General features: G+C 41.6%; 1 protein-coding gene across 2 annotated transcripts in view; it reads left to right on the top strand.

Annotated features, from left to right (window-relative positions):
* The window catches only part of VEGFC (vascular endothelial growth factor C), a 72,312-nt gene that overhangs the window by 42,420 nt on the left and 5,890 nt on the right, over nucleotides 1–24,002 (top strand). For both annotated transcript variants that reach the window (XM_081127201.1, XM_081127202.1), the window contains exons 2-4: nucleotides 6,568–6,781; nucleotides 8,412–8,602; nucleotides 20,922–21,073. In XM_081127201.1, coding sequence (XP_080983327.1) covers nucleotides 6,568–6,781; nucleotides 8,412–8,602; nucleotides 20,922–21,073 — 557 coding nt within the window. The remainder of the gene's footprint in view (nucleotides 1–6,567; nucleotides 6,782–8,411; nucleotides 8,603–20,921; nucleotides 21,074–24,002) is intronic.

Genomic DNA, 24,002 nt, shown 5'->3' with positions numbered 1-24,002 from the left:
ACAGATCACATATCATAGAAATGTACACCTGAATCCTGTATGATCTTATTAACCAATGTCACCCCAATAAATTTAATTTAAAATAAATTAATAAGAAAACTTTTAGTAAATTTCTTATCCTATCAAACTGATAATTTGACCAAGTAATCTTCCCTCTGCTTCATTTTATGAACTTGTCCGTGACAATGTACATTTCTTTTCAAATATAAAATACTACTTAAGCCAGACTTTTAAAGATAATGTGTGTGCATTTTAAGAAAAATATAAAGGTCCCTTGTTTTCCTTTTGAACATTAAATTATTTCCCCCATTCCCCCCAAATATGGATATCTTGGACAAGTAGCCGGATTTGCTTATGGCCCTTTCTGGGCACTTCTTGAAAATGAAGTAGTGTGACCCCCCTTCTTTGATGGACTCTTGCCCACTCTTTCAGCTCTGGTTATGAGTATTTGGTAGGAGTGTATGCTTTCAGGCGAGAGGAAATTTTCCGTAAGTCAACCATATGCATTTCCCTGTGCACTTTCAACATCACAAAACTATTAAATGAGTGTCAAATTTATATTCAGCGCGGCCATGGACTTGGTGGTTGTTTAAAGGGAAGGTTGACCTTGGACTTGTAAGTTTTCCGAAAGCTCATTTCCACTCCTTGGCAAGTCCAGAACCGTTGCTAACATGAATCCTCAGTGACTGCCACCCTTGCCACTCACCTCGGGCTCTGGGTTATCACCGTCCTCGGGAGCAAGGACAGCCTACGTGCACGCGCTTTCTCCCCGACGGGCACCTGAACAGCCCCTAGTGAGCGCAGAGGAACAAGAGGAAAAGTAGGTTTTGCAAACTGTGTGTAAAATATAAAGTCGATTAGGGGTCACTGTCGAAGTGACCAGAGCTCATTTCCTGCTGCGATTCTTGATAGCTCAGAATTACAGAGCGCAGGCGAAACCCCGAGGCTCTTGTCACCGTGTGACTTCTGGGATCAGAGACCTGCTTCCTCCCCCTGAGAGTCAGGGGATGCGTCTACAGGGACGCATTCACCTTCAGGCAGGTAACCTCACTTTCCCCTGAACGCTGGCGAACCTAAAGACGGGAGCATCGGGGAAGAACCTGACTTTCCCGTGGACAGGACCCCGACTTGAAAGATTCCAGCATCTCCCTGGTTCCAAACTCATCCCCGGGTCCCTCACCTCCTACAGTCCCTCCGAGGTGGACGGCGAATGGGAGGGCCGCGGGCCGCGGGCGGGACCTGTGCTCAACATACTGGTCTTCTCGGTCCCAGGACAGCCCTGTCACTTAGCTGACGATGCTCGTTTCCTAGGGTGCAGCTCATTTGGGATGAAAATGCAGAAGACAGATCCAACGAAATACTTACTGCCCACCTGAAAATGATACAAAATGATGCTGAGTGTAAACTGTAATTGAAAAAAAATTTAATTATAGACAAAGAAATACTGCCCAGAACTGGTATAGTACTGAGAGTTATAGTTCAAATTGGTGTAAAACATTCCATTTATCTAAAAATAAACTCTGTACTGTGCTTTGCTCCCTAAAGATGTTATATTGACAAGTAATCCCACCTGACTACAAAATGTATAATACACTTCTATATCAAAATGTCTACTTGAATTATCATGAAAACTCTGAGAAAAAGATTATTATAGTAGACCCTGAACAACGTGGAATTGAGCCGTGCAGGTTCACGCAGAGGCAGATAAATGCCGGTGCTGTTATCCGTCTGTGGGATGCACTGTTCTGCACCATTTTATATAGGCCGCTGGAGCCTCTGCAGGTTTTGGTGTGTGGGGGGGGGGGGGCAATTCCCTGTCAATACTGAGGAAAAACTAAGTTTTAAGGGAGGCAAAAGTTATATGTGGATTCTCGACTACACTGGGGTGGGTGTCCCTAACCCCCTTCTAAGTTGTTCAAGGCTCAGCTGTATATTCCCATTTCACAGAGTGAAATGACATTCAAAGAAATGAAATATAACGTTACTCAGTTACGTAAGGTCTGTAGCCAGGCTGGAAATCTGGGTCTTTTGACAATAACGCTCATTTTTCTTCCACACAAATATAATCGTTGAAGTCTAGTAGGAATAAGTAAGTTAATTGCTCAATATCGAGTTACCTTTATACCATTTGACTGTGATCGCTTTTGCCAAAGATTGTTATAAATTAAGGAACATACCGAAGGCGTGCAGAAATAAGAGCTAAGTGTATCAAAAGCTGAAATGAGCAAATACTATGAACTGCCTGCCAATATTCTTAAACATGATTACTTTAAAAATTAAGTTACGTATGTTCCTGATTTAAACATTTTAAATATAGAAATATATAAAGAACACAATAATTACCTTAATCCTGCAAACTGGAGAATATAACTGTTGCTTTTGCTGCGTATCATTTAAAACTGTATATACAAAAGTATGCAACGTACCCACATATAAATTTTGTTCTGTGAAAAGGTTTGTCAACCGATGGTCCTTGGCACCAATTCAGCGCCAGCAGGAACCCTCAGCTTGAGGTGCAGGAGAGAAGGAAACTTTATTCAGTGCAAAACAGCACAGCTGTGAGGCAGCCCTGGGCAGGTGGCCCTGAGGCCAGGACCTCCCGGCCAGACAGCTCGGCTCCGCTCCTCGGTGGAATGTCCCAGGGTCTGCTCTGCGCTGCACTGGCCTGCTCGCTGCGCTTTGCTCAGCTCCCCGCTGCTCTGCTCCGGCGAGACGCCTGGTGTGTCAGCCCAGCCGGGAGGCGCGGTCTTCAGCCTGTGATGGGAAGGGAGAGTGCGGCTCCCAGAGCCAGAGGGGACCTGGCTTATATGGACACCAGTCCCCCCCAGCCCTGATTGGCCCATCCTCATGCAAATAGGGACTTTTCAGAGTTTGATTGGTCCAAAAGGCACGGTCCTGATTGGTCAGAATAGAGCCGCTGTGGTAGGTCCGAGCTGCAGCTTCAGTCGGCTGGTTGAAGTGGGATCCCGGGCGGTCCTCTCTCTGCAAGGGCTGCAAAGACGCAGGACACAGTGCGGCGGGCAGCTCAGGGCAGGCTTCTCCCTGCAGCGTGCTCTGCGGGAGATGGCCCTGCGTGGGAACGGCTGCTGGGCTTGGTGGTTTAGCTTTGAGCCCAGATAGCCGCCAGCCCTTCTTAGGAGGTGTCTTTTATCTCAGGGTTCACAGATTGTACTACATGATGAATATTGTGTGTGTGTGTGTGTGTGTGTGTGTGTGTGTAAACTGTGTACTCTACTTTTTCATAGAATATACTCTTTTCATGTCTAAATTACAAATCTGTATCATCCTTTTAGAGTGTCATCGCATTACTTTTTGTGCTGATTTCCGTTCTTACTGCACATTGTTTAATCAATTCCTTATTATTATCTGTATAGATTTTTATCTTTATTATAAACAGCCTCAGGATAAATTTATACATATATCTGGCTTAGTTATATTATCACTTCTGTTGCATAGAAAATTTAATTCCAACCCAGCTGGGCGTGGCTCAGTGGTTGAGCATCAATCTAGGATCCAGGCGATCGGGGTTTGATTCCCAGTCAGGGCACATGCCCAGGTTGTGGTCTCGATTCCCAGTCGGGGGCATGCAGGAGGCAGCCGATCAATGACTCACTCTCATCATTGATGTTTCTCTCTCTCCCTCTCCTTTCCTCTCTCTGAAATCAATAAAGATATATTTTAAAAAAGAAATTTAATTCCAAAGTGAATTTGCTGTCTAAAGTGGAGCTTGTGTTTAAGGCCCTTTCACTTGAAATAGCACATTTTTCTTGAATAGCCGTACAAATTTATGTACCCACCATGACTGAAAGGAATTACAGTTTTCTTCCCTTTGGACATCACTGACTACATATTACTTATATTTATTCTTTGTGAATATTCAGTTCTTCTCCCATTTTTTATTGAAGTACCTGTTTATTTTTTCTCATTGATGTGTTCTTGTGATATTTTAAGATTAGCCTTTGTCCATCTTCATGTGTGTTGCAAATAGCTTTCCAACCTTATTGTTTCTCTTTTACTTTGTTTATAGTGCTTTCTACCATACAGATAGTGTACCTTTATTTTATTTTATTTATTTTATTTTATTTTATTATTATTTTTTTTAACATACCTTTATTGATTCAGAGAAAGGAAAGGAGGGGGAGAGAGAGATAGAAACATCAATGATGAGAGAGTCATCGATCAAGCCCGCAACCCGGGCATGTGCCCCAACCGGGAATCAAACCCTGATCTCTTGGATTCTAGGTCGATGCTCAACCGCTGAGCCACGCCCGGCCGGGTTACCTTTATTTTTATATTCACCCTCAGGCCTTTTTTCAGCCTAAGAATATAAATATGTATAACTTTTATTTCCTACTAGTATGTTTTTATTTCCATTTTTATATTGCATTTTCTCTCTTGTGAATTGTATGCTTCTATTTTTTCTCCTAACGCTCTATTGGGTATCTTAATGTTTTCTCTTATATATACATAATTATAGTTATAGTTATTTTCCATTTCTAAATTTTAAGATACTGCCTTATTTGCCTTAAAACTTCAAGCAATATTTCATTGGAAATCCTTCTTCATTGCCGCCCTTTTTCTTAGAATTTGGTGCGTATCTTTCCTTGTGCTGTAGGACGTTGGTGTGTCACGTGCCTGTTTCATGTGAGACTTGTGGTTGGCTTAGGTCGCTACCTGACTTTAATCCCAGCTGAGTTATGGGGAAAAGAACCCCAGGGACCCACCTATCACAGTCCCATGTTGCTCTTGTGTTCAGGGGTGAGTCCAGCAGACAGGTACAAACAGAACCCCCTGTGGTGGAGCCCTTCAGGCAGCGGTGACCGCAGACTCACCCATGCACTTCGATAATATTTCCCTCCAGCGGTATCCTTTTAGATTCTGAAACATGTTTGATTCTTGCATTTTGTGTCACATTTGAGATTTCCTGAGATACATATTTCGTAAACATTTCATTGGGAAGCTGTATGTGGATATTTTGTCACTTTCCTTTAAGCTAAGATCTCCACCCCGTCCCCACCCTCCATCTATTCAATGGGATTATAGAGTATATGGCATATCAAGAACCATCCTATATATTCAAGAAGGTAACGGGAAAATACCAATATTCTCATAACTTAGACCTAAAGAGAGTAAGTGATATGATCAATTCCTACAATAAATGATGAAGAAACCCCAGAATTCATAGCCAGTTTTATTATCTGGTAGGAAAGCTCTGTAATAAAAGAAAAACTGCTATAGATTGTGTTTCTCAAAATGTAGTACAGAGATCACCTGCATCAGAATAACTTGGATTCTTAAAAATAGTGGTGAAAAGTCTTTCAATTAAATAATATTTTGATGTTTTAAAGTGAATTTATTAATTTTTTACTTCAAAAATTAGAAACCGGAAACTATAACCAGTTAGAGTGCAGTTTGCTGATGTTCATCCAAGACACGTGGCTGGGGATATGGGAGGCAGTCACCTGCACTGTTAACAGATCTGACGTCTGATGTCCAAAGTATTGTATATTTAGACTTTAAATCTGGGATAATCACGACAACATAAATAAACATCTCATGTTGTATTTCACTTTGCAGATAAAGTTAAACAATGCACCATTTTCCCATAATTTCAAAGTATCATTTAGAAAAAAATGTATTTTTCTTAGATATGGCAACTACTTGAATATAATATGGGATGCTCCACGTAATTGGATGCACCGATATAGGCAGTTAACTATCTGTAGGCAGAATTAATGCTTTCTGATCTATTCCATGTCTTTTTCATCCAGAATAAATCTCGATGATCAATTTTTTTGGAAATGCTGGAGGTTCTGCCAGTCTATAAACCCCACTGTGATGTGCGGTTGAAATCCCATTTTTCATGCGATTATTGATGCTAAAATCTCTTCTGTAAGACTGACTCCTAATTTCAAGCCTCCTGCTTAATTACATTTTATTGATGCTGATAATTAAAAATGAAGCAAAGCATGAGAGTGGATTTCAGTTTAATTTAATTTATATTGGAAGAGAACATGAGCTTGACTAAGTTTTCAAACTTATAAATTGGCCATTTATGTAAGAGAACTGTAACTAAAACAAGCTGCTTCAAAAATTATTTTTAAAATTACATCACAAAATGTTAGTCTTAAAAACCAAATATATATTTTATATTTTAATGGTGGGATTTAATTTAACTTCAATTGTGGTATTGATGCAGATGAATATTTTACCATGAAAAGTTATCTAATTGAGGGGTAATTAATAATATTTCAATATGGATCCAGCATATATAATATATATTTTTAAATGCGTTTTTATTGATTTTTTTAGAGAGAGAGGAAGGGAGAGGGAGCGAGAGAAACATCTGTGCAATAAACACTGATCGGCTTGCCTCCTGCCCGTCTCCTCCCGGGGATCAGGCCGAAAATCCAGGCATGTGCCCTGACCGGGAATAGAACCAGCAACCTCCTGGGAGCCACACGGGCCAGAGCCAGCATATATAATATTAACCCTAAAGGGCTTTCAGCTTCTGTTTCCAAATCCCTCGCTCGGATGGGTTACTGACCTTGCACGTTTCTCCGCCAGGCGTATGCGGGCAAAGCCCTGGAGGAGCAGCTGCGGGCCGTGTCCAGCGTGGACGAGCTCATGACTGTGCTGTACCCGGAATACTGGAAAATGTACAAGTGCCAGTTACGGAAAGGCGGCTGGCAGCAAAGCCAGGATCAGCCCAACGTCAATTCGAGGACGGAGGACACTATAAAATTTGCCGCTGCGCACTATAACGCAGAGATCTTGAAAAGTAAGCATGGGAGAGAAAAAATATAAAAGGGTCGTATAGCAGCCCAGTGAGGGTCTCCAGCCTAGGCCTTTCATTTCAGCATTGGTACCACTGAGTATTTTTAGGGCCAAAAGTAAATGATATTTTCCAAATGCAGCATTTTATGATTTCACTGTGAATGGTTAGGATGATTTCTTGAAATACATATAGGGGAGAGTGCAGGCCTATCTGTCAACACACTTGAATTTTTTAAAATTAGGTGATATCCCATCGTAAAATTTTAAAACATATAAACATATTTTACACAGTCTGTGAGTTTAATCATGCAAACATTCTGTATCTTACAGAATAATAGCACATAAATTTTCTTTCTGATTCAGAAAGAAAATTTCTTTCATTCCAACTCATCTCTTCAGATATGCTTGTTGTCCTGTGGTTTCACAGGTAACTGGCTGGAGACGGGGACTTTGGTAAAGCCCCTGGCAGATCCAGCAGAAAGCATCACAAAAGATGATAATGTTGCATGAATTGGCACAGTAGAAACTGGTGGGTTACTTAAAAAAAGTAATTTCCTTCAGTTATTAGTATTAATTCCTATAAAGGTTTGAGATTGCAAAGTTTTTTCAGAACAAAACCAACGAATCAAAATGGCATCGTGGTTGAGTAACCAAAGAATTTTACGTTAGTGGAAGTATGGAAAAATGAACATTTAAGATGCACATCACCTGCAGGCCAGCATTTAAAGAGTTAACAGTGCTTTAAGTAAAGTACTAAGTCATTGGAAGCAGAATTCCAAGAGAGAGCATGGAAGGAACAGAATTTCACTTTTCTGAAAAAAAGAGTTCGAGGTCCATGTTCCACTTGATGGAAAACACCCTTGTATTTCAAGTAGCCACCACCATGACATTACCCAACATTGCCAACTAGCCTGCCTGAAAATGAATTTTTGAATCGAGTCCAAAACCATACCCATCTTCTCATTTACATCTCAGTTTAAAAGGAGACATGAAATCATGTTTATATTTGCTTCGAAACCAGAAAGTAGTACCTATTATAGCAGATGTGCATGACTCCTTCTTTGCAGATCTTGGGAACAACTATATATTAAATGCTTGTTTTCTTTTTTAAAAAAATGTTTTTATTGATTTTAGAGAGGAAGGGAGAGGGAGAGAGAGAGAAACATCGATGAGAGAGAAACATCATCGATCAGTTGCCTCCTGCACACCCCTACTGGGGACTGAGCCCACAACCTGGGCATGCGCCCTGACCTGGAATCAAACCGGTGACCTTTGGTTCATGGGCTGATGCTCAACCACTGAGACACACTGGCTGGGCAATGTTTGTTAAGTAGAGAAAACCAAACATAAGTGCTGCGGAATATTGGTGTCGTTTTTGAGAAAGCATAATCCTAGTTTAGCTTGTTACATGACTGTAGAAATTAGTTTTTATAGAAGAGATCCTTAGCTGCTCTGTTACATATGAACAGTCGTCCAGTTCACAGGGCAGCTTAGGATACCGTCAGTGATTTCTTTAAAGTGATCTATGAAACTTAAATCTTAGAATCTGAAAGCAAATGTAAGTGACTTCCAGCTGCTGTGGGCTGTTCCCCTTGGCGGCTCCTGGTAACTCTGGCCTTCCCTATGACTCACAGGTATTGATAATGAGTGGAGAAAGACTCAATGCATGCCACGTGAGGTGTGTGTAGATGTGGGGAAGGAGTTTGGAGCAGCCACAAACACCTTCTTTAAACCTCCATGTGTGTCCGTCTACAGATGTGGGGGCTGCTGCAACAGTGAGGGGCTTCAGTGCATGAACTCCAGCACGGGCTACCTCAGCAAGACGGTAGGTGTCTCAGCCCCTCCCAGCACACCCTGCGCTCGCAGCGGCTCCCGTAGCCTCCTTCCCTGGAAAGCCGCTTAGTTCAATTCAGAGCTGCCTGGCTTTTGAAGGAATGGAGTTAAGTTTTCAATCTTTTGTGGGTTTGATGATATAATTTCACCAAGTAACTGATGCTTTATGAACTCAGACTGTGGTATCAAAGCCAAGTGAAGAGAATAATAACTATGCATACGAATGTGTGTGAATATACACTCACGTATACACATACACACATGTGCACACATGCACACATACATGCGTATGCACACATGCATACACTATACATGCATACACACATGTGCAACATATGCACATATACACGCATGCATCCATCCACACACATGTTGATCTTTGAGGATAAAGATTTTCATTTGACAATAAATTACTTTTAAATGGTTAAGTCTCCTGATTATGGACCTACAGCACACATTACACATTCAGAATATATAATTACAAGTATGTGATCTTGAGCCAGTGGTGCAGTAGTAACAGAAGCCAACACTAAGCATTTTACCGTGTTCATTTAGAAAGAGAAGGAAATATTCTGACACTTAATCTCAAGTATGTTGAACGAACTGTAAAGTCCCATCATATTAGATGTTAAGCTACTGATAAATAATCAGGAAATGTCTCTTAGGGTTGGGTTTGGATGCAGGATTTTCAGAGCAGGGCACAGCCCTGTACTGCAGGTCTTGGGTGTCAGGGGTGGCCATGTCTGCGTGCTGGTGACAATCACGTAGCGCTGTTTAAAACTGTGTGTGCCGGTGTCCTAGGCACACGCTCGGGAAAGCCCAGAGCTAAAGGCTGACTGATGCAAACTTCTCGAAAGACAAAACTGGTTGCTGAAAAGGCTCTTCCATTCTGCTTTGAGCGGGAATGGCACAGGTGATCTGCACCCATTCAGAACTGTCCTTTCACCTTCAGAATGAAAAATGAAAGTACTTCAAAAATGTGATGTTAGATTTGATTTGTACATTGTGGACTGACAGCAAATTAACATTTTAAATTAGATAATGTCTACATTTAGAACACATATAATAAGTTTCATTTTATAAAATCTTTAGCATCTACGTAATTCCCACTAATAAAATCTACTCTCATTTTAATAATTGAATGTAAATGAAAGTTAAAATTACTACTACAGTTGCTTCCCCTGCATTTGCCCATCTGCTTGAAAAATCTCTAAAGTTTTTGCTGTAATAACCAGATGGTTTCTAAGTTTGGAGACATTGTCCAACCAAATTGCTTTTTAAAAAAAAAAAAAAAATGTATTTCTCACATAGTTGATGAACAAGCCATTTCAGAGTCTAAGGCTTGCAAGAGGAAACAAAAAATAAATCAGAAACCTGAATTTTCTATTCACTTGTCTCTGCCTCAACGCTAAAAATTAAAAAAAAAAAAAAAATAGAAGGTGATGTTTTGGGGTCTTTTGTCATTCTTATTATTATCATCATTACTTGAAGCATAGTCAGAATTAGTTGATTCTTTATTATTTCCTATAAATACAGAAAATAATACAGGTTTTATTCTAGTATGTGTTAGCAAGAAAAGCAGTGTGGCTCTAACTACAGTTACGCTTTTACAACCTTGATCAGTAGGATAGATAATATGATAACATTTCAATGCCTGGTAAAATTCTAATATTTTAAAGGAATAATATATAATCATGATGTTAGGGCAGCACAACTTCTTTGTTTCCTTTTCTACCTCAAATCTTTATCAAACAATAATTAAGAATTTCTTAGCTAAGATATTATAGATTTATATTATATACTATTCTGAATAAAATAATGCTAATTTAACAGGTTTTACTGGATGTGATATGTTTATCTTATCATCACCCTGAAGTAAAACAGTTTTTTTTACAAAAAAGTCCTTTAATAAGTGTTGGAACTAAAAACCTTTCCTATCAAATAGAAATATTTATTCCAGTAGGATAGTCCCCCCCCAAAATAATATTTATTTTAAAAAGACATTAATATTAAAAATTTTGCTGCTTTTATATTCAAGCCAAACTCAATAAAAGCATTTTTGGCCTTCTGAGACTCTTGAGAATAAGTCATTTTTTAAAAAAGAAAATAAATATGAGTGATGTAGGAATTAAAATAAGTTTGTAGAATTCATTTACTAGTGTATATTTTTAGATAATCCAGTTAAGCAATATGATATCTGTTCCTAGATTATATTGTTTATTATTATGGTGTTTCATTTTAATCAACTATCACTTTGGTTGGTCTTTCAAAGGTATTGATATGCTAATTGCATTTTCCAAATACCAAAGGGCCATATTTCTTTTGAAAATGGAATGACATGGGATACACTCAAAGATAAATTTTGAAAAATTATTTCATCAAATAAAACAAAATGTGCCTATTAAGAGCTCATTAATCATCATTTTATAAAGGCCTTATTAGATTTAATCGTTAGGTGAAATTTTACTTTCAAAGTGCTCATGTGTAAAAGATCTGGAGTTGAATAATAACCATTGTGGTGTTGGGATTTCTTGTTTTGTTCGCTTATTTCTTCAAATTCCTGTTTTTTTAATTGTTCATTTATTTTCGTGGTGAAAATCAGTTGCCAATTGACAATATCCAAAGCTATTTTTTATTACTAATTTCTTCCACAAATTTCATTTTGCCTTGTTAATACAAAGAAAATATTTTTATAATGAATTTCCTTTAAAAAACATCTCAAGTTCTATTGCATACTGTTTATTAAATAGGGCTTTCATATTTAAATTGAATACTAATTTTATATTTAAATATTTCAAAATATATCTTCTTCAGGTACTGATGCCCACATGTTTTGTATACTAATTCCTCAGACAAGCTTTTTCCCCCAACACTACCCTCACCCCAAACACCACCAGCACTGGTCTTCGAGTTTTGCCTCTCTCCTTACGTGACCTCATAGGCTTGTTTCTGACGCCTCCTTCTCATCACAAGTCCAGTCCATCCGCAAGTCATGTTACTTTCACCCCTCAAGTGTCTTGAATCCCCGTGTCCATGACCGTCACCATAGTCCAAGATATTCCTCTGCTCTTCCTGCTTCCCTTTCCCCCTTTCCTAATCTACTCTCTCAATTGCCCCCAAGCATGATATTTTTAACAGGCGTGTTTGATGTTGGTAGTCTCCATGACTTCGCATTGTGCTTGAAATAAGACCCAGATCTCGCTCGCAGCCCGGATGTCTGCCTGAGCCTTCCTTTGCAGCGTCACCTGACATGACTGTCCTGGACCTTACCCTTTGTGCTCCCAGTGCTCCAGGCATCTTTCCGCTGCTGGGAGCCACCTCCGCCCCAGAGCCTTTCCACACCGTAACATACCCTGGCCTTCCAGTCACCTCCTGGCTAAGGTCCAGTTCTTCAGGTCTCAACTCCAGTATGACGCCGCACGAGGAAGTCCTTGCCGGAGGTTTTTCTGACCTCCATGAGATAAGAGGTCAGAAATAGGCCCAGTATCTCTTTTAAGTGTCTTATAGCTTCCCATACTGTCTTTGACGATGCCCTCACTATAGCTTCTAGTCCTACAGTTTATAATCATGGAGTCATCATTCGTTGATTAAGGTCTGTCCTCCGAAAAGGCAAAAGCAGGTCTGCTTTGTTCACTCGTCACCTGAGAACCTACCGCAGAGTTAGTACACAGCCCTTTTAGAACCCCGTAAAAACTGTGGACCCTTCAGGGGGAAAATGAAATGTAGACACATCCACAGCATTCCCCACAGTTTCAGGAAGTCCCACCCCTGATACCTAAGCGTTACCTGTCCAACCAGATTTTCAAACTACTGCCTTCAAGATTAATAATAATAAAATAGCTGATTAACTCACTTGTGTAATTTTTAAATAAACTGATCCTTTTGCCTAACAAAAGTGCATGCTCTAAATTTTAGCCCAACCTTTTAAAAAATAACTGTTTCTTTAACCTATAGGAGAGAAAATTCTCCCCCCCCCCTTTTCATTCATAGTTCCTATGAGCGAAAGCCAGCATTCTATTCCTCTGCTTTACAAACCCCCCCCCCCCCCGGCCCCCAGCCTGACAAGCAGGTTGGATGCTGCCGCAATACACACTTACCTTGAATAAATGCTTTCACTCTGATACCAATAAGGCAACTGTGGGGCCTAATTGGACCAGTGCGGGGAATTCATATGCAGACATCACAGAAAAATGGTTGGCACTGATATTTAATGGAAGACTATATTTATTTGTTTTGTTTACTAACAACGAGCTGTGTTCTGTTTGCCAAAGTTAGATTTCGCCTAAGGTACTCCTGTTGTCTGTTTGGCACCATTCATCTAGCTGGTCAAGCCAAGCTAGTCTTCCTTTCACTAAAAGTCTAGTCTAATATTCCCGTTAAATCGACCCTCCAACATCTCTGATGTCACCCGGTGCCTTTGTCCTGCTGATCCCACTCTGGTTGAGGCCACATTCATCCATCCCCTGGACCATTACACCCGGACCAGCCTAATACCTGGTCTCAAATCTCCATTCTCACTCCATTTGCTGCATGTTAGCAGTGGGATTTTCTCTTCTAAGTGATGTATCAGATACTGCTCAAAACTTCGGGAATGTTGCATTCTTGGGGCTGAGCCACTTTCAGGGGCCTGTTGATAAGCAGCTCCTTTCTGATTGGATGGCTCGGGCTAGCGCCGGGTCTGATTGGTTGGTGCAAACGTCCTGAGTTAAGTACTTTGAACAGCACTCACTCTGTTGTAGGTTGAATCCTTTCACAGGGTTTACCTGGCCTTCCTGATCTGGCAGCTACTTAAATCTGCAGCCTCAATTGTCACTGCCTTTTCCCTCAAATACTACTTTCTGCCAGCAGCCAAATTATTTTATGCCTTAAGTGATATCAACATCTCTTAACTCCAAGTCATTATAGCGCTGTGTCCCGTGTTTGAACATCTCTCCACATACTGTGCCCATGTCTCTACTTATCTAGCTAATTGGTACTCATCCTGAGGCCTAGACATCAATGTCACTCCCATGCCTGTGACAGCATCCTTTCTGCCCGTATTGTAGCATCGTTACCTTCTCTGTCTCTCGAGTGGTTTTATCCCCTAGGCTCTAAACTGCAAAGCTTGTGTTCAGTTAATACCCTGGGGCATAGTGTAGCAGTTGGTGCATGGTAAACGCTTGGCACTAAATAGAATGAATACTTAAATAAAAGGGAACAGATTTGGGGTCAAAGTTAGAGTCCTGAATATGCTGATTTTGAAGAATCTGAGTGGAATTTAGGTGGAGCTATCAGAAAAAGACTGAGCATGTAATTCTGGAATTTATGGCTGTGACTGGGTCTTTAGCTGCAGATTTGAGAGGAAACATCATATTGATAAACATTGTTGGAAGCCCTGGCGGGGTTGGTACTACTCAGAGAATTCATGGTTCAGGAGAGAAGCCGGAAAGCCAGTCAGTATTCATCAATAGTCACCCCATTTCTCCCTTTGACCTTGTAATTCTATGCCCTTCTCCTGCCTGAAGAATCACTAGTTTTTTTTATTACAGTAAAAGGGGTAGTTTTCATTTGGATTTAATTGAGTGAGTGTGGAAAAGCACCCACAATGTGGGGCGTCGTTCTTGGCTGTACAATGGGTCCACAGGGATGTGTGAACCTGCACTAATGCAGCTCACAACTTAGCAGGAAAATCAACATTTACCAAGTGATGGAAAGTAGCCTAAGTGTTGGAAAGAACCGTGCAAAGGTTTGTGGAAATGCATATCCAGGAGGTTTACAAACCAAGGGCGAGTGAGGCGTGGAGCTCCTGGGGACAGTGTTCACCTCCATTCAACATTTTTACTAATATCGCAGCTTATAAAAGCTTGAACTCTAGTCACACCTTCTCCTGAGTTTATTTTATGCTGTTTTCAGTGTAGTGTAAATGGGAGCGTGTGATGATGTCTGTCTTCCAGACATAAAAGCCAGTTTCTTACTGCTCTAATCTCTGAAGTAGGAAAACTCCCAGAGTTTTTGTTTTGTTAAAGGAGTTCCAGACACATCATTTAGCAACAAAAGTCACCGATTGGTGTCTTATACATTGTAAGGACAATGTACTGTAAATCGTGTGAGACCCACATGCTCTATAGAAACTTCATAGGGATTCCTTTATGGGGCTGGGCGCAGGGCATGTCATCAGGACATGTGAGGAAGCCTGGTTACTTGCAAAGTGAAACCACATGCACAAGGCATTCCAGGGACCCGGTCGAGAGCATCTCCGAGCCCTCCCCGCCCGGATCCCGGGCCTTTGGAAACTGAAGTTGATTAGGTGGTTTTCTTCACTTCTTTTATAAACATATCCTTTCGGTGTATTTTCTTATGAGAAGCTGTTTATTTAAGAGATGTAACCAAAAAGTAGAAAGTGAATTTTGCACAAGGTCAATCCTTGGATGGCTGAAGTAGCAGCAGAAGGAAGTCACCTGCTTTCAAGCCAAACATTCAGGTTAAAAAGTTATTGAAATGTTAGTATTTACCTTATAAAATTTTCCTGAAGAGAAGATTAAAAAGGACTCCTGAGTCCGTGGGGCTTCCTTGGAAACTGGAGCCTCTCAGGCGTGTTGTTAGTGTGGGTGGAGGCAGGCAGCTCGGCCGGGAGCAGGGCCTCGGCGCATCCTGAAACACTCGAGCAGGATCAGTTAAAGTCCGTGTTCTTCTAATTAGGTTATAAAGAAAGAATAAAAGCATGTGTGTTAACCAAAGCATTCCAGATTATTCTTGAGTTAAACTGGGTGTTTCATAAAATTTTCTTGCACAGTAATGTTTTTTAAACCGAAGTGGAATGCGCAACTCTGGGATGAGACTCACAGGTACTGGTTTGTGCTGCGACAGAAATAGTGCCTCATGAATGAGAGAGCATCGTGGCCGCCCGAAAAACTAGCTTATTACATTCACATGCATTCAGCGACTGGAATGTGATTTGAGTTTGTAACCAATTAATATTTGGCGCAGACAGTTAGTTGTTGAAAATCTGGTTTTGTTCAGATGTGGAAAAGGAACTCTACACCGATACCAGTTATCAGAAGTCTCTTTAGGATTAACATTTGCCTTAAGAAAAAAATTAAAGCATCTATTAAAAGTACCACTTTTTTTCAATTCAAGGTATTGACCATGTCCACAGATTTTACTCAGTGTTTCTAAACCTTCTGGATGGGGTTTTTGTTATAATGGGAGCACTGTGTATAAATTTTATATATGACAATATGCTATAATTAATGCAGAGCCAGATGTAGATCTGATTGGATCTGCTATGCCCTGTTCTTCCCAGACCCAGTTGAAGGTCCATAGGCCCTGGATAGTCGGTTATGTGGTCGGTTTGCTCAGTGGAAGTGCTGACACTAAACCCTGAGTTATATCACCTTTTCCCATTTTTAGGGATTATTTCTTTAAATATTGTCCAATGTTTCTATCTGACTCTACAGTTATTAATTATACTCTCCAGGGGCTGCAGATTGTCTCCATACTTACTTAATGGACTCAAGGCGGGAATATTTAAATTAAATATGGTAGTGAGATATGCTCTGAAGAGAAACTGGTTCTATTTGGGGTGTAAAGATGTTGTAAAGGAAGGCACTTTTTGTTTCCTATTTTATACACACAAACATTCCTTGAGACTTTAGGTAACCCAGGGCCTTCTCATAAGGACGTTCTGTGCCTTGTTCCTGAATAGCCTGCGAGATAAGTAGCAGTAGGAGCTGTTGCTTTACAACGGTTGCTATGCTGGGTAGACAACCTATTGTCTCAAAAAATGGCTTTATGTGAAGACCATTCTTGTTGGTGAGAACTGACTATTCAATATTCTTATTAAAAAAAAAAAAAAACCCGGTTGAGAGCAAGGGGGAGCCTCTCAGTTGGAAATGATTAACACTTCCTTTTTATTTAATTACGCTTTTACAGAACACACAACCGGATTTTCTCCAATTTCCAGCCTTCTTTAAATGCCCCCTTCATATAAGTTCTTTTGATCTTTCTTAAAGTGAGCAACTCTTTAAATCAGCACATACTGCTAGACCAGCACCAGTCTCCATAATGAATCTTATTATTACTGGAACCCTAAATTAGATAGGAGTTAATATCTTACTGGTCAAGAACAAATCACTGTCTAGTATAAAACTATCTCAGGAAAATCATCAGGTTCAGAATATCAAATTATGACTGTCCTTATCACCAATCATATTGACTAAGTCCACATATACACACAGAATGAGCAATGCTGAGCACAACACATGAATTTTGCATTCTATGAGCATAGACCTAAAATAGAAAACAGTAATGTGCACCCAATTAAAGCACAAAATAGTCTGACAATAGTGTAAGGGTTCTTATTTTATTAAAATATAAAGAATCCATTATTGCCCCCAAACAAATCTCATGTGTTTGGATAGAAGAAAACATCAGTAATTAATTTTTTTGTTATTTAATTAACTAAACTATAAGTACATTACTCTCCCAAGCTGTCCTTTAGTTGTTTTTTTAACTTATTTTATTGTTGAGAGTATTGCAGATGTCCCCCATTTTCTCCCTTTTACCCCCCTCCCCCATCTCCCACCTCTCCCCAGTTCTTCCTGTCTATTGTCTGTATCCATGGGCTGTGCATATATGCTTATAAGTTTTTTGGTCAATCTCTTCCCACCCTCCTTCCCCCGAGCCTCCCCTCTGAGATCTGTCCACCTGTTTCATGCTTCCATGTCTGTGGTCCTATCTTGTTGATCAATTTACTTTGTTCCTTAGATTCCACATACACGTGAGATCATGTGGGACTTGCCTTTCTCTGCCTGGCTTATCTCACTTAGCATAATACTCTCCAGGTCCCTCCATGCTGTCCCGACGGGTACGAGATCCCTCTTCTTTACAGCTGCGTAGTATCCATGGTGTGAATGTCCCACAGCTTTATATCCACTCATCTACTGATGGGCACTGGGGCTGCTTCCAGATCTTGGCTATTGTGAACTGTGCTGCTATGAACATAGGGGCGCATATATTCCTTCTGATTAGTGTTTCAGGATTCTTAGGATATATTCCTAGAAGTGGGATCACTGGGTCAAGAGGCAGCTCCATTTCTCACTTTTTGAGGGACCTCCATACTGTTTTCCATGGTGGCTGCCCCAGTCTGCATTCCCCCCAGCAGTGACCAGGGCTCCCCTTTCCCCACACCCTCGCCAGCACGTGTCATTCTTGATTTGTTGATGGAGCCATTCTGACAGGTGTGAGGTGACACCTCATTATGATTTTAATTTGCATCTCTGATGATTAGTGACCTTGAGCATTTTCTCATATGTCTCTTAGCCATTTGTATGTCCTCTTTGGAGAAGTGTCTGTTCAGGTCCTTTGCCCACTTTTTTATTGGATTGTTTGTCTTCCTCTTATAGACTTGTGTGAGTTCTTTGTATATTTTGGAAGTCTGCCCCTCATCAGATGTATCATTGACAAATATGTTCTCCCAGACCATGGATTCCCTTTGCATTTCGAGGATGGTTTCTTTTCTCCTATAGTTTTAAGATGTATGATTTCTATAAGTTACAGAAAAACCATTTCTCTAAACAGAGACTTTTTAACACCTTCGTACCAGTCCCTTTACCCTTTTAGTGGTGGATCTGCCAACACAGGTCTCTCCTACTCAGAAAGTATAAAACTGGGCTCATTTCTCCAGGAAGATGCTTTCTTAGTGGGCATTTAGCTGACCTTCATCTCTCTAGAACATTCTTCCCAGCCTCAGTTCCCGCATACTCACTTGGTACCTGTGGGCGGGCCCTGACTGTGGACATTAGCCACCGAGAGTGGCTAAAGTGACCGTGATCACTGATGACTCCCTGAGGTCTTTCTTTGGGTGGGGTTTGGAGTGGCCACCATCACTGAGCAGGAAGGGTGCCCCTGGGGTCTAGGGGTGCGAAAAGGCCCTTAACTCTCCTACAACAGCCCTTATGGCCCATAGGGCCTTATCCTTCCCTCTCAGGCTCTGCCCTGCCTTGTGTCACTTGAGACGATGACAAATCCTACAAGGATTACACACACTCTGTAAGCAAAAGTGTCCCTTGTGGCCTCTCGTCTCTCCTTTCCCACCGCTGCTCCTGTCCTTATGCCCGCCCCCCCCGCCACAGCCCTCAGAGCCATTCTGGTGCCCAGTTATCCCCACTCCATCCCGATGCACTTGATTTCCCGAGACCCTGGGCCCTGTGACTTCACAGGCCTTGCTGAAGCTCTCCTCTCATTCTGTGCCTCCCCTTGGCTTAACGGTACCCTGCCTGGTTTTCTACGTGTCACACACCTTCCTGGACATATTTAACAGCTCACCTGCTTTTTCACCCCTTAAATGTTCCTGTCCCCAGGTTTCCATTATTAGACATTTTATCACCGCACGAGGTAATCTTATCAATGCAGAGACGTCAGTTCCAACCTTAATATGGGTGATTTTCAAATGGCTCTTCTAAGGTCCAGGCACAGATACCCGCTTTCAGTAGATGTAAAATCTAGGCTCCTGTGAGCCGACCTGCACCCCTCTCTCTCCCTCCACCGTGGCAGAGCCTGAATAAGGAACTTACAGATCCAACACGCGCCACGTTATAATTGCTGCCTTTCTAAACCTCTTCGTGTTTCCTTTCCAACTCTGGTTATTAATGTAGGGCCCGTGGATGCCCTGAGAAGTAGAAAAGCTGTAGTGTTTACAGGCGCTGCAGAATTATCTTCCTTAAAATAGTGACACGTAGTGCAGAGGGTTCCTGCAACGTGAAAGGTCACCTAATAAAAGGTTTCAACCAAACTGTATAAACAGATATCTTAGAGAAGAAACTGGTCAAAACCATGATGCTGGGAGATGCTGAGGTCATACGGAAATTATCTATGTAGGAGAACATCTAGGATCCTGAGAATATACGCAGATTACTGAAGACACACCTCCCTATAGCAATCAATACACATATCCCATTCATATGGATTAGCCTATGTAATTTTACATCAGCCTCATGGAGTAATGGGTGAAATATTATCTTCATTTTACTGGTTTTTAAAGAAATAAACAGCTTCAAAAAGTCAGATGACTTTTCCAGGTTCACACAGTTTACTGGTGGGGTTGCTCATAAAAGTGTCCTGTCTGGATGTGATCTTGTGCCCTTTCCTCCTAAGGAGTAGCTGAAGCTTGAGAGTAGCTGAAACTTGAAATAAGTACATTTCCAATGAAAACAAATAGTCATTTTATAATTTAGATTTTTCTGCATTCCATTCTTCCAAACTCCTTTCAGTAATGCGTATGGACAAAATGGCAACTAGTTCTGCTCCCTGAGTGTTTCCAGTGATCTTCCGCCGTTGGTATGAAGCTGCAGCCGGGCGCCAGCTCACGGGCTCTGGAGTGTGTCATCTTTACGCTGCTCAGGTCCCGTAAAAGTACCAAGCGCACGTGGTGCTATTGCAGTTCAAGTCCTACGAGCCCATCTTGCTAAGCAGGCAACAGCCAGCATTTTCCTTTACTGCCGTTACTGAAAATAATTTAGGTTTTCGAGAGCCTTAGGAATTTAAATCCACTTAGCTCTACTTAATGACTAACTTATTTGTACATTTAAATTTCCAATTTGAATGTTTCAAAGCACTGTTTTTGTACAAGGAAGAGAACTGAAGTTCCCCACAAAATCAGAAGGAGACTTTAAATTTGGAGACTCCAGCCCACAGTCGCGTAAAATGCCCCGCCTTACTCTAAGTGTATTGTTTTCCTAAGACCTTTGTCCAGACAGCAGAAACAAAGCTTTAGCTATTAAATAACGATTTTTTTTTTCTTTTAACCATAATAAGTTTATAAGAAATCTCAGGCACATATACAACTACCCTGAGGTAGAAATTTAATTTGGAATGAAAACCAGTTTTCCATCTACTGTTTTATGTCTGTGTATTGAGTTTATACCCAATAGGACTTAACCCGACGTTTCGAGGTGACCAATAGCTTTGCTCTTACATCACAAAGAAATTTCTGTCGGTGCCCCTTCCTCACCCCTGGAATAACCTGAGACTCTGGAACATCCTCTCCCTCGAACACGTTGGCCTGTTAATGCTGGCTCTGTGATCGTCAGCTGGTAGTCCAAGTCCCGATATTCGGTGGCCGTGGCGAGAGACCAGCGCGGGGCCTGCTGATGAACCCGGTGGAGGGCACTGGCTCGGAGCGGGGGGCGGTGCGCTGTGCCCGTGAGTGGTCAGGTGCCCGGGCCCCGCGCGGGGAGCTGCCGCCGTGGAGAGCGCCCTGCCCGGCCCCAGCCCTGGCCCTGAGCGCTGTGCAGCGTCATATAATTGTGTCTCTCTTTGCCCCTTCTTTGTAGTTGTTTGAAATCACGGTGCCTCTCTCCCAAGGCCCCAAGCCGGTCACGGTCAGCTTTGCCAACCACACGTCCTGCCGGTGCATGTCCAAGCTGGATGTTTACCGACAGGTGCACTCGGTCATCAGGCGCTCGGCGCCCGCGGCGCCGCCACAGTGAGTATGGGTCCCGCTCGCTTTCCCCCAGCCCGCGGCTAGGACAGGAGGAAGGGCAAGGACGCGGATCCTCGCCGTGTGCGTGGGACACAGACCACGCGCTGGATGCAGTGCGCGGGAAAGTCAGCTAGGCCGAGGCGGGAGGCCCGGACTCTGGGCGCGGTAGTTCACGAGACAAAGTGAGTCTGCGGATCCCACGCAGCCCGCGGGCGCCCGCGCGGTCACTTAGGTGCATCACCCGCGAGGCCAGGTGCGCCAGCTCAGAAGCGACCTCAAAGCCACAAGCGTTCCAGCCTCAGGAGCATTTTGGTCCGGAACAAAAACATAAATATAAATAAATTATTTTACACCCGGTTGCTTTCCTTCACGTCGATGGTTATTTTTAGCAAATGTCCATATTATTAGACCGGGTCTCCGTCATTTTCTAAAAATGTTCACTTCACTTTTATCGTGTACTATGACAGGTGTCCCCATCCCCGCCCTTCCCTCCGGCATCCACACGGTTGCCTGTGTCTGGGTTATTCGTGCCTGTTCTTTGGCTCACCCCTTCGCCTTCTTCCATTCATCCTTAGTAGGATTTTTTAGCAGTCCTAGTTTTACAGAAAAACTGCGCGGGAAGCACAGCGTCCCCATACTCCCGCTTCCCCCGCCCCGGAGCCCTAATTATGAACGTCCTGCCCTGGGGTACCTCTCACAGCTGATGGGCCAGCATCATTACTAACTAAAACCCGCAGTTTACATTAGACCTTTTTGTTGTACTTTGCATGGATTTTGACAACTATATATAACGAAATGTATACTCATTTCACGGTCCCAGATCCCCCGCTCCACCTGGTCAGCCCCACCCCCTCCCCCGAACCCAGGCATCAACCAGCCATTTCAGTGTCATATGACTCTCCAATGCCCTCAACCCATGATCTTTTTTGTCCTTGTTTTTTGTTTTTGTTTGTCTGTTACTGACAAAGTCTAAAAGGAGATAGTATGTCTTTGTTCCTTAAATATGGATTTAGGGGGGTCAGGAAATTTCCAAGTATATAAAAACTCCAGTGCCAAAAAGTACAGAAGATGGGAAAGTCAGAAAATCAGTATTCACAGAACGCCCGCGGCAGTGGTCAAAGTACAAGAGCCAGGAATCGTTACCCAGTATGTACAGTTTATTCTAACAGAGCATATTTGGAGCCTATTAACCTTTTAAAATCCCAAAGAGGCGATAAATGCCAAAGGAAGATTGATTTTTGTCATTAAACCTGTTGCTCTCTAACACATACGTAGGTCCTTACATGTTTGTCCTCTGGTTTTAAGTAGCAAAAAGCAGTAACTATCAAGCCTGCCTAGTGAACTTTTTAAATAATAAATGAAATGATTCTTGGAAAAGCATCTCTATCCTTCACACAAATTATAAGCAGGATTGTGGTTGTGTTTGTGGGTTTTTGTGGGAAAGGGAAGTCAGTTTATTTACATACAGTTCTCAACATAGATCCGCTTTGCCAATAACTGCACAATCTGCTTCTCTTTGCAGACGAAACCTGTCTTTGAATCCATGTTTTATAACTACACTGTACAAAATAATTAATTTGTAAACGTTTTTAATATGTTTGCACGTTAATATTTGTAACTTGAAATATCAATAGGATAAAAATGCTTTGGACATTAAGATAAGTGGGATAGGATTGTGCTAAATCTACTATCCGCCACGAAAACATTTCCTTTCATTCTAAAATGGCAATATTTTGGAAATTGTGCCTCCCATTTTTTCACATGAGAAGCTTTAAATGCTAAGAGCTTGCTACTCACTTTTAGAGCAGGGAGCTGCACTAGGTGATTATGAAAATGCACCTCATCCAAATGTATGTTTCTTTAATTAGATGGTATGTAGCAGGGTTTCCAACTTCAGCTTTGGAATATGCTGAACTACTAACTTAAATTACTATTAACATTGATAGTAGTAGTTTCTTATTTTTGGCAGCTTTGGAAGTCATATTTTTTCCAGAAATTTAAGTTTTAAGAATGTTAGAAATTAAAATATTTAGCTTACTTTGAGCAAACCATAATTAGCCATAGAAAGTTTAAGTGGGCACAGTGTGGGTATTATTCTGAAGGCTATATTTGTGTTCAACATGAATGTACAAAAACTAAAGAGTTATATGAAATCATTACTTAATTCTGTAAAACTAGATGCCTTGCTTTGCGTGACATTTACAGAAATGTATTCCTACAGTTATTCCCACATTTGATTCTACACACAGTCCATTCTTTTTAGTTTATATTTTTGAAGACGTTGAAACATAAGAGAAAACTCCATTTTTTCCTCACTAGATGCTGGGAAGTTGTTTTGTTTTCACGCCCACTTAGGATGAGCAATGTGTGAACGTTTTAAAGTTAAGCACAGACACATTAGCACACAGGCCTGCGGTTGGGAATCTCACCGTTCACCAGCCTCACTTAGGCGAGTGCTTCAGGTTACTCTCGACACCTCTGTGCCGTTTAAATAGCTTAGGCAGGTGTTTGTCACTTTTCTGACTGCGACACATTTGACATTGCAGCCAGCCCCCCACACACACACCACGTGGGAGAAGGGGTGTGTGTGTGAAGAGTTGTATGTTCATATTTACACAGATATATATGTACGCTACTTATATTAAAATATTTATATGCATATATCATTGAAAGAAAATTGCAGAAAACAATATCACATGCACTCTAATCGTTTGTATTCTATTACACGCCATTCTTTTACATTTAAAAAAGTGCATTTCCCAACTCAGTACTTGATTTTATGATCCGCTCCTGGGTTACAGCTGATAGCTGGGGGGACACTGGCTTCGGCAACGGCAGCTTCAGTCACCCGCTTGCAAAATGAAGGACCCCTTTCTAGCTGTGACCTCACAGCAGTGTCCGCATGGGACCGTGTCCTTAAATCAGGTCAGCA

Source organism: Miniopterus schreibersii (genome assembly GCF_964146895.1).
Source record: "Miniopterus schreibersii genome assembly, chromosome: 2".
NCBI lineage: Eukaryota > Metazoa > Chordata > Mammalia > Chiroptera > Miniopteridae > Miniopterus > Miniopterus schreibersii.
Note: the sequence above shows the minus strand (reverse complement) of the source record. Positions and strands in the feature narration are given on the sequence as shown.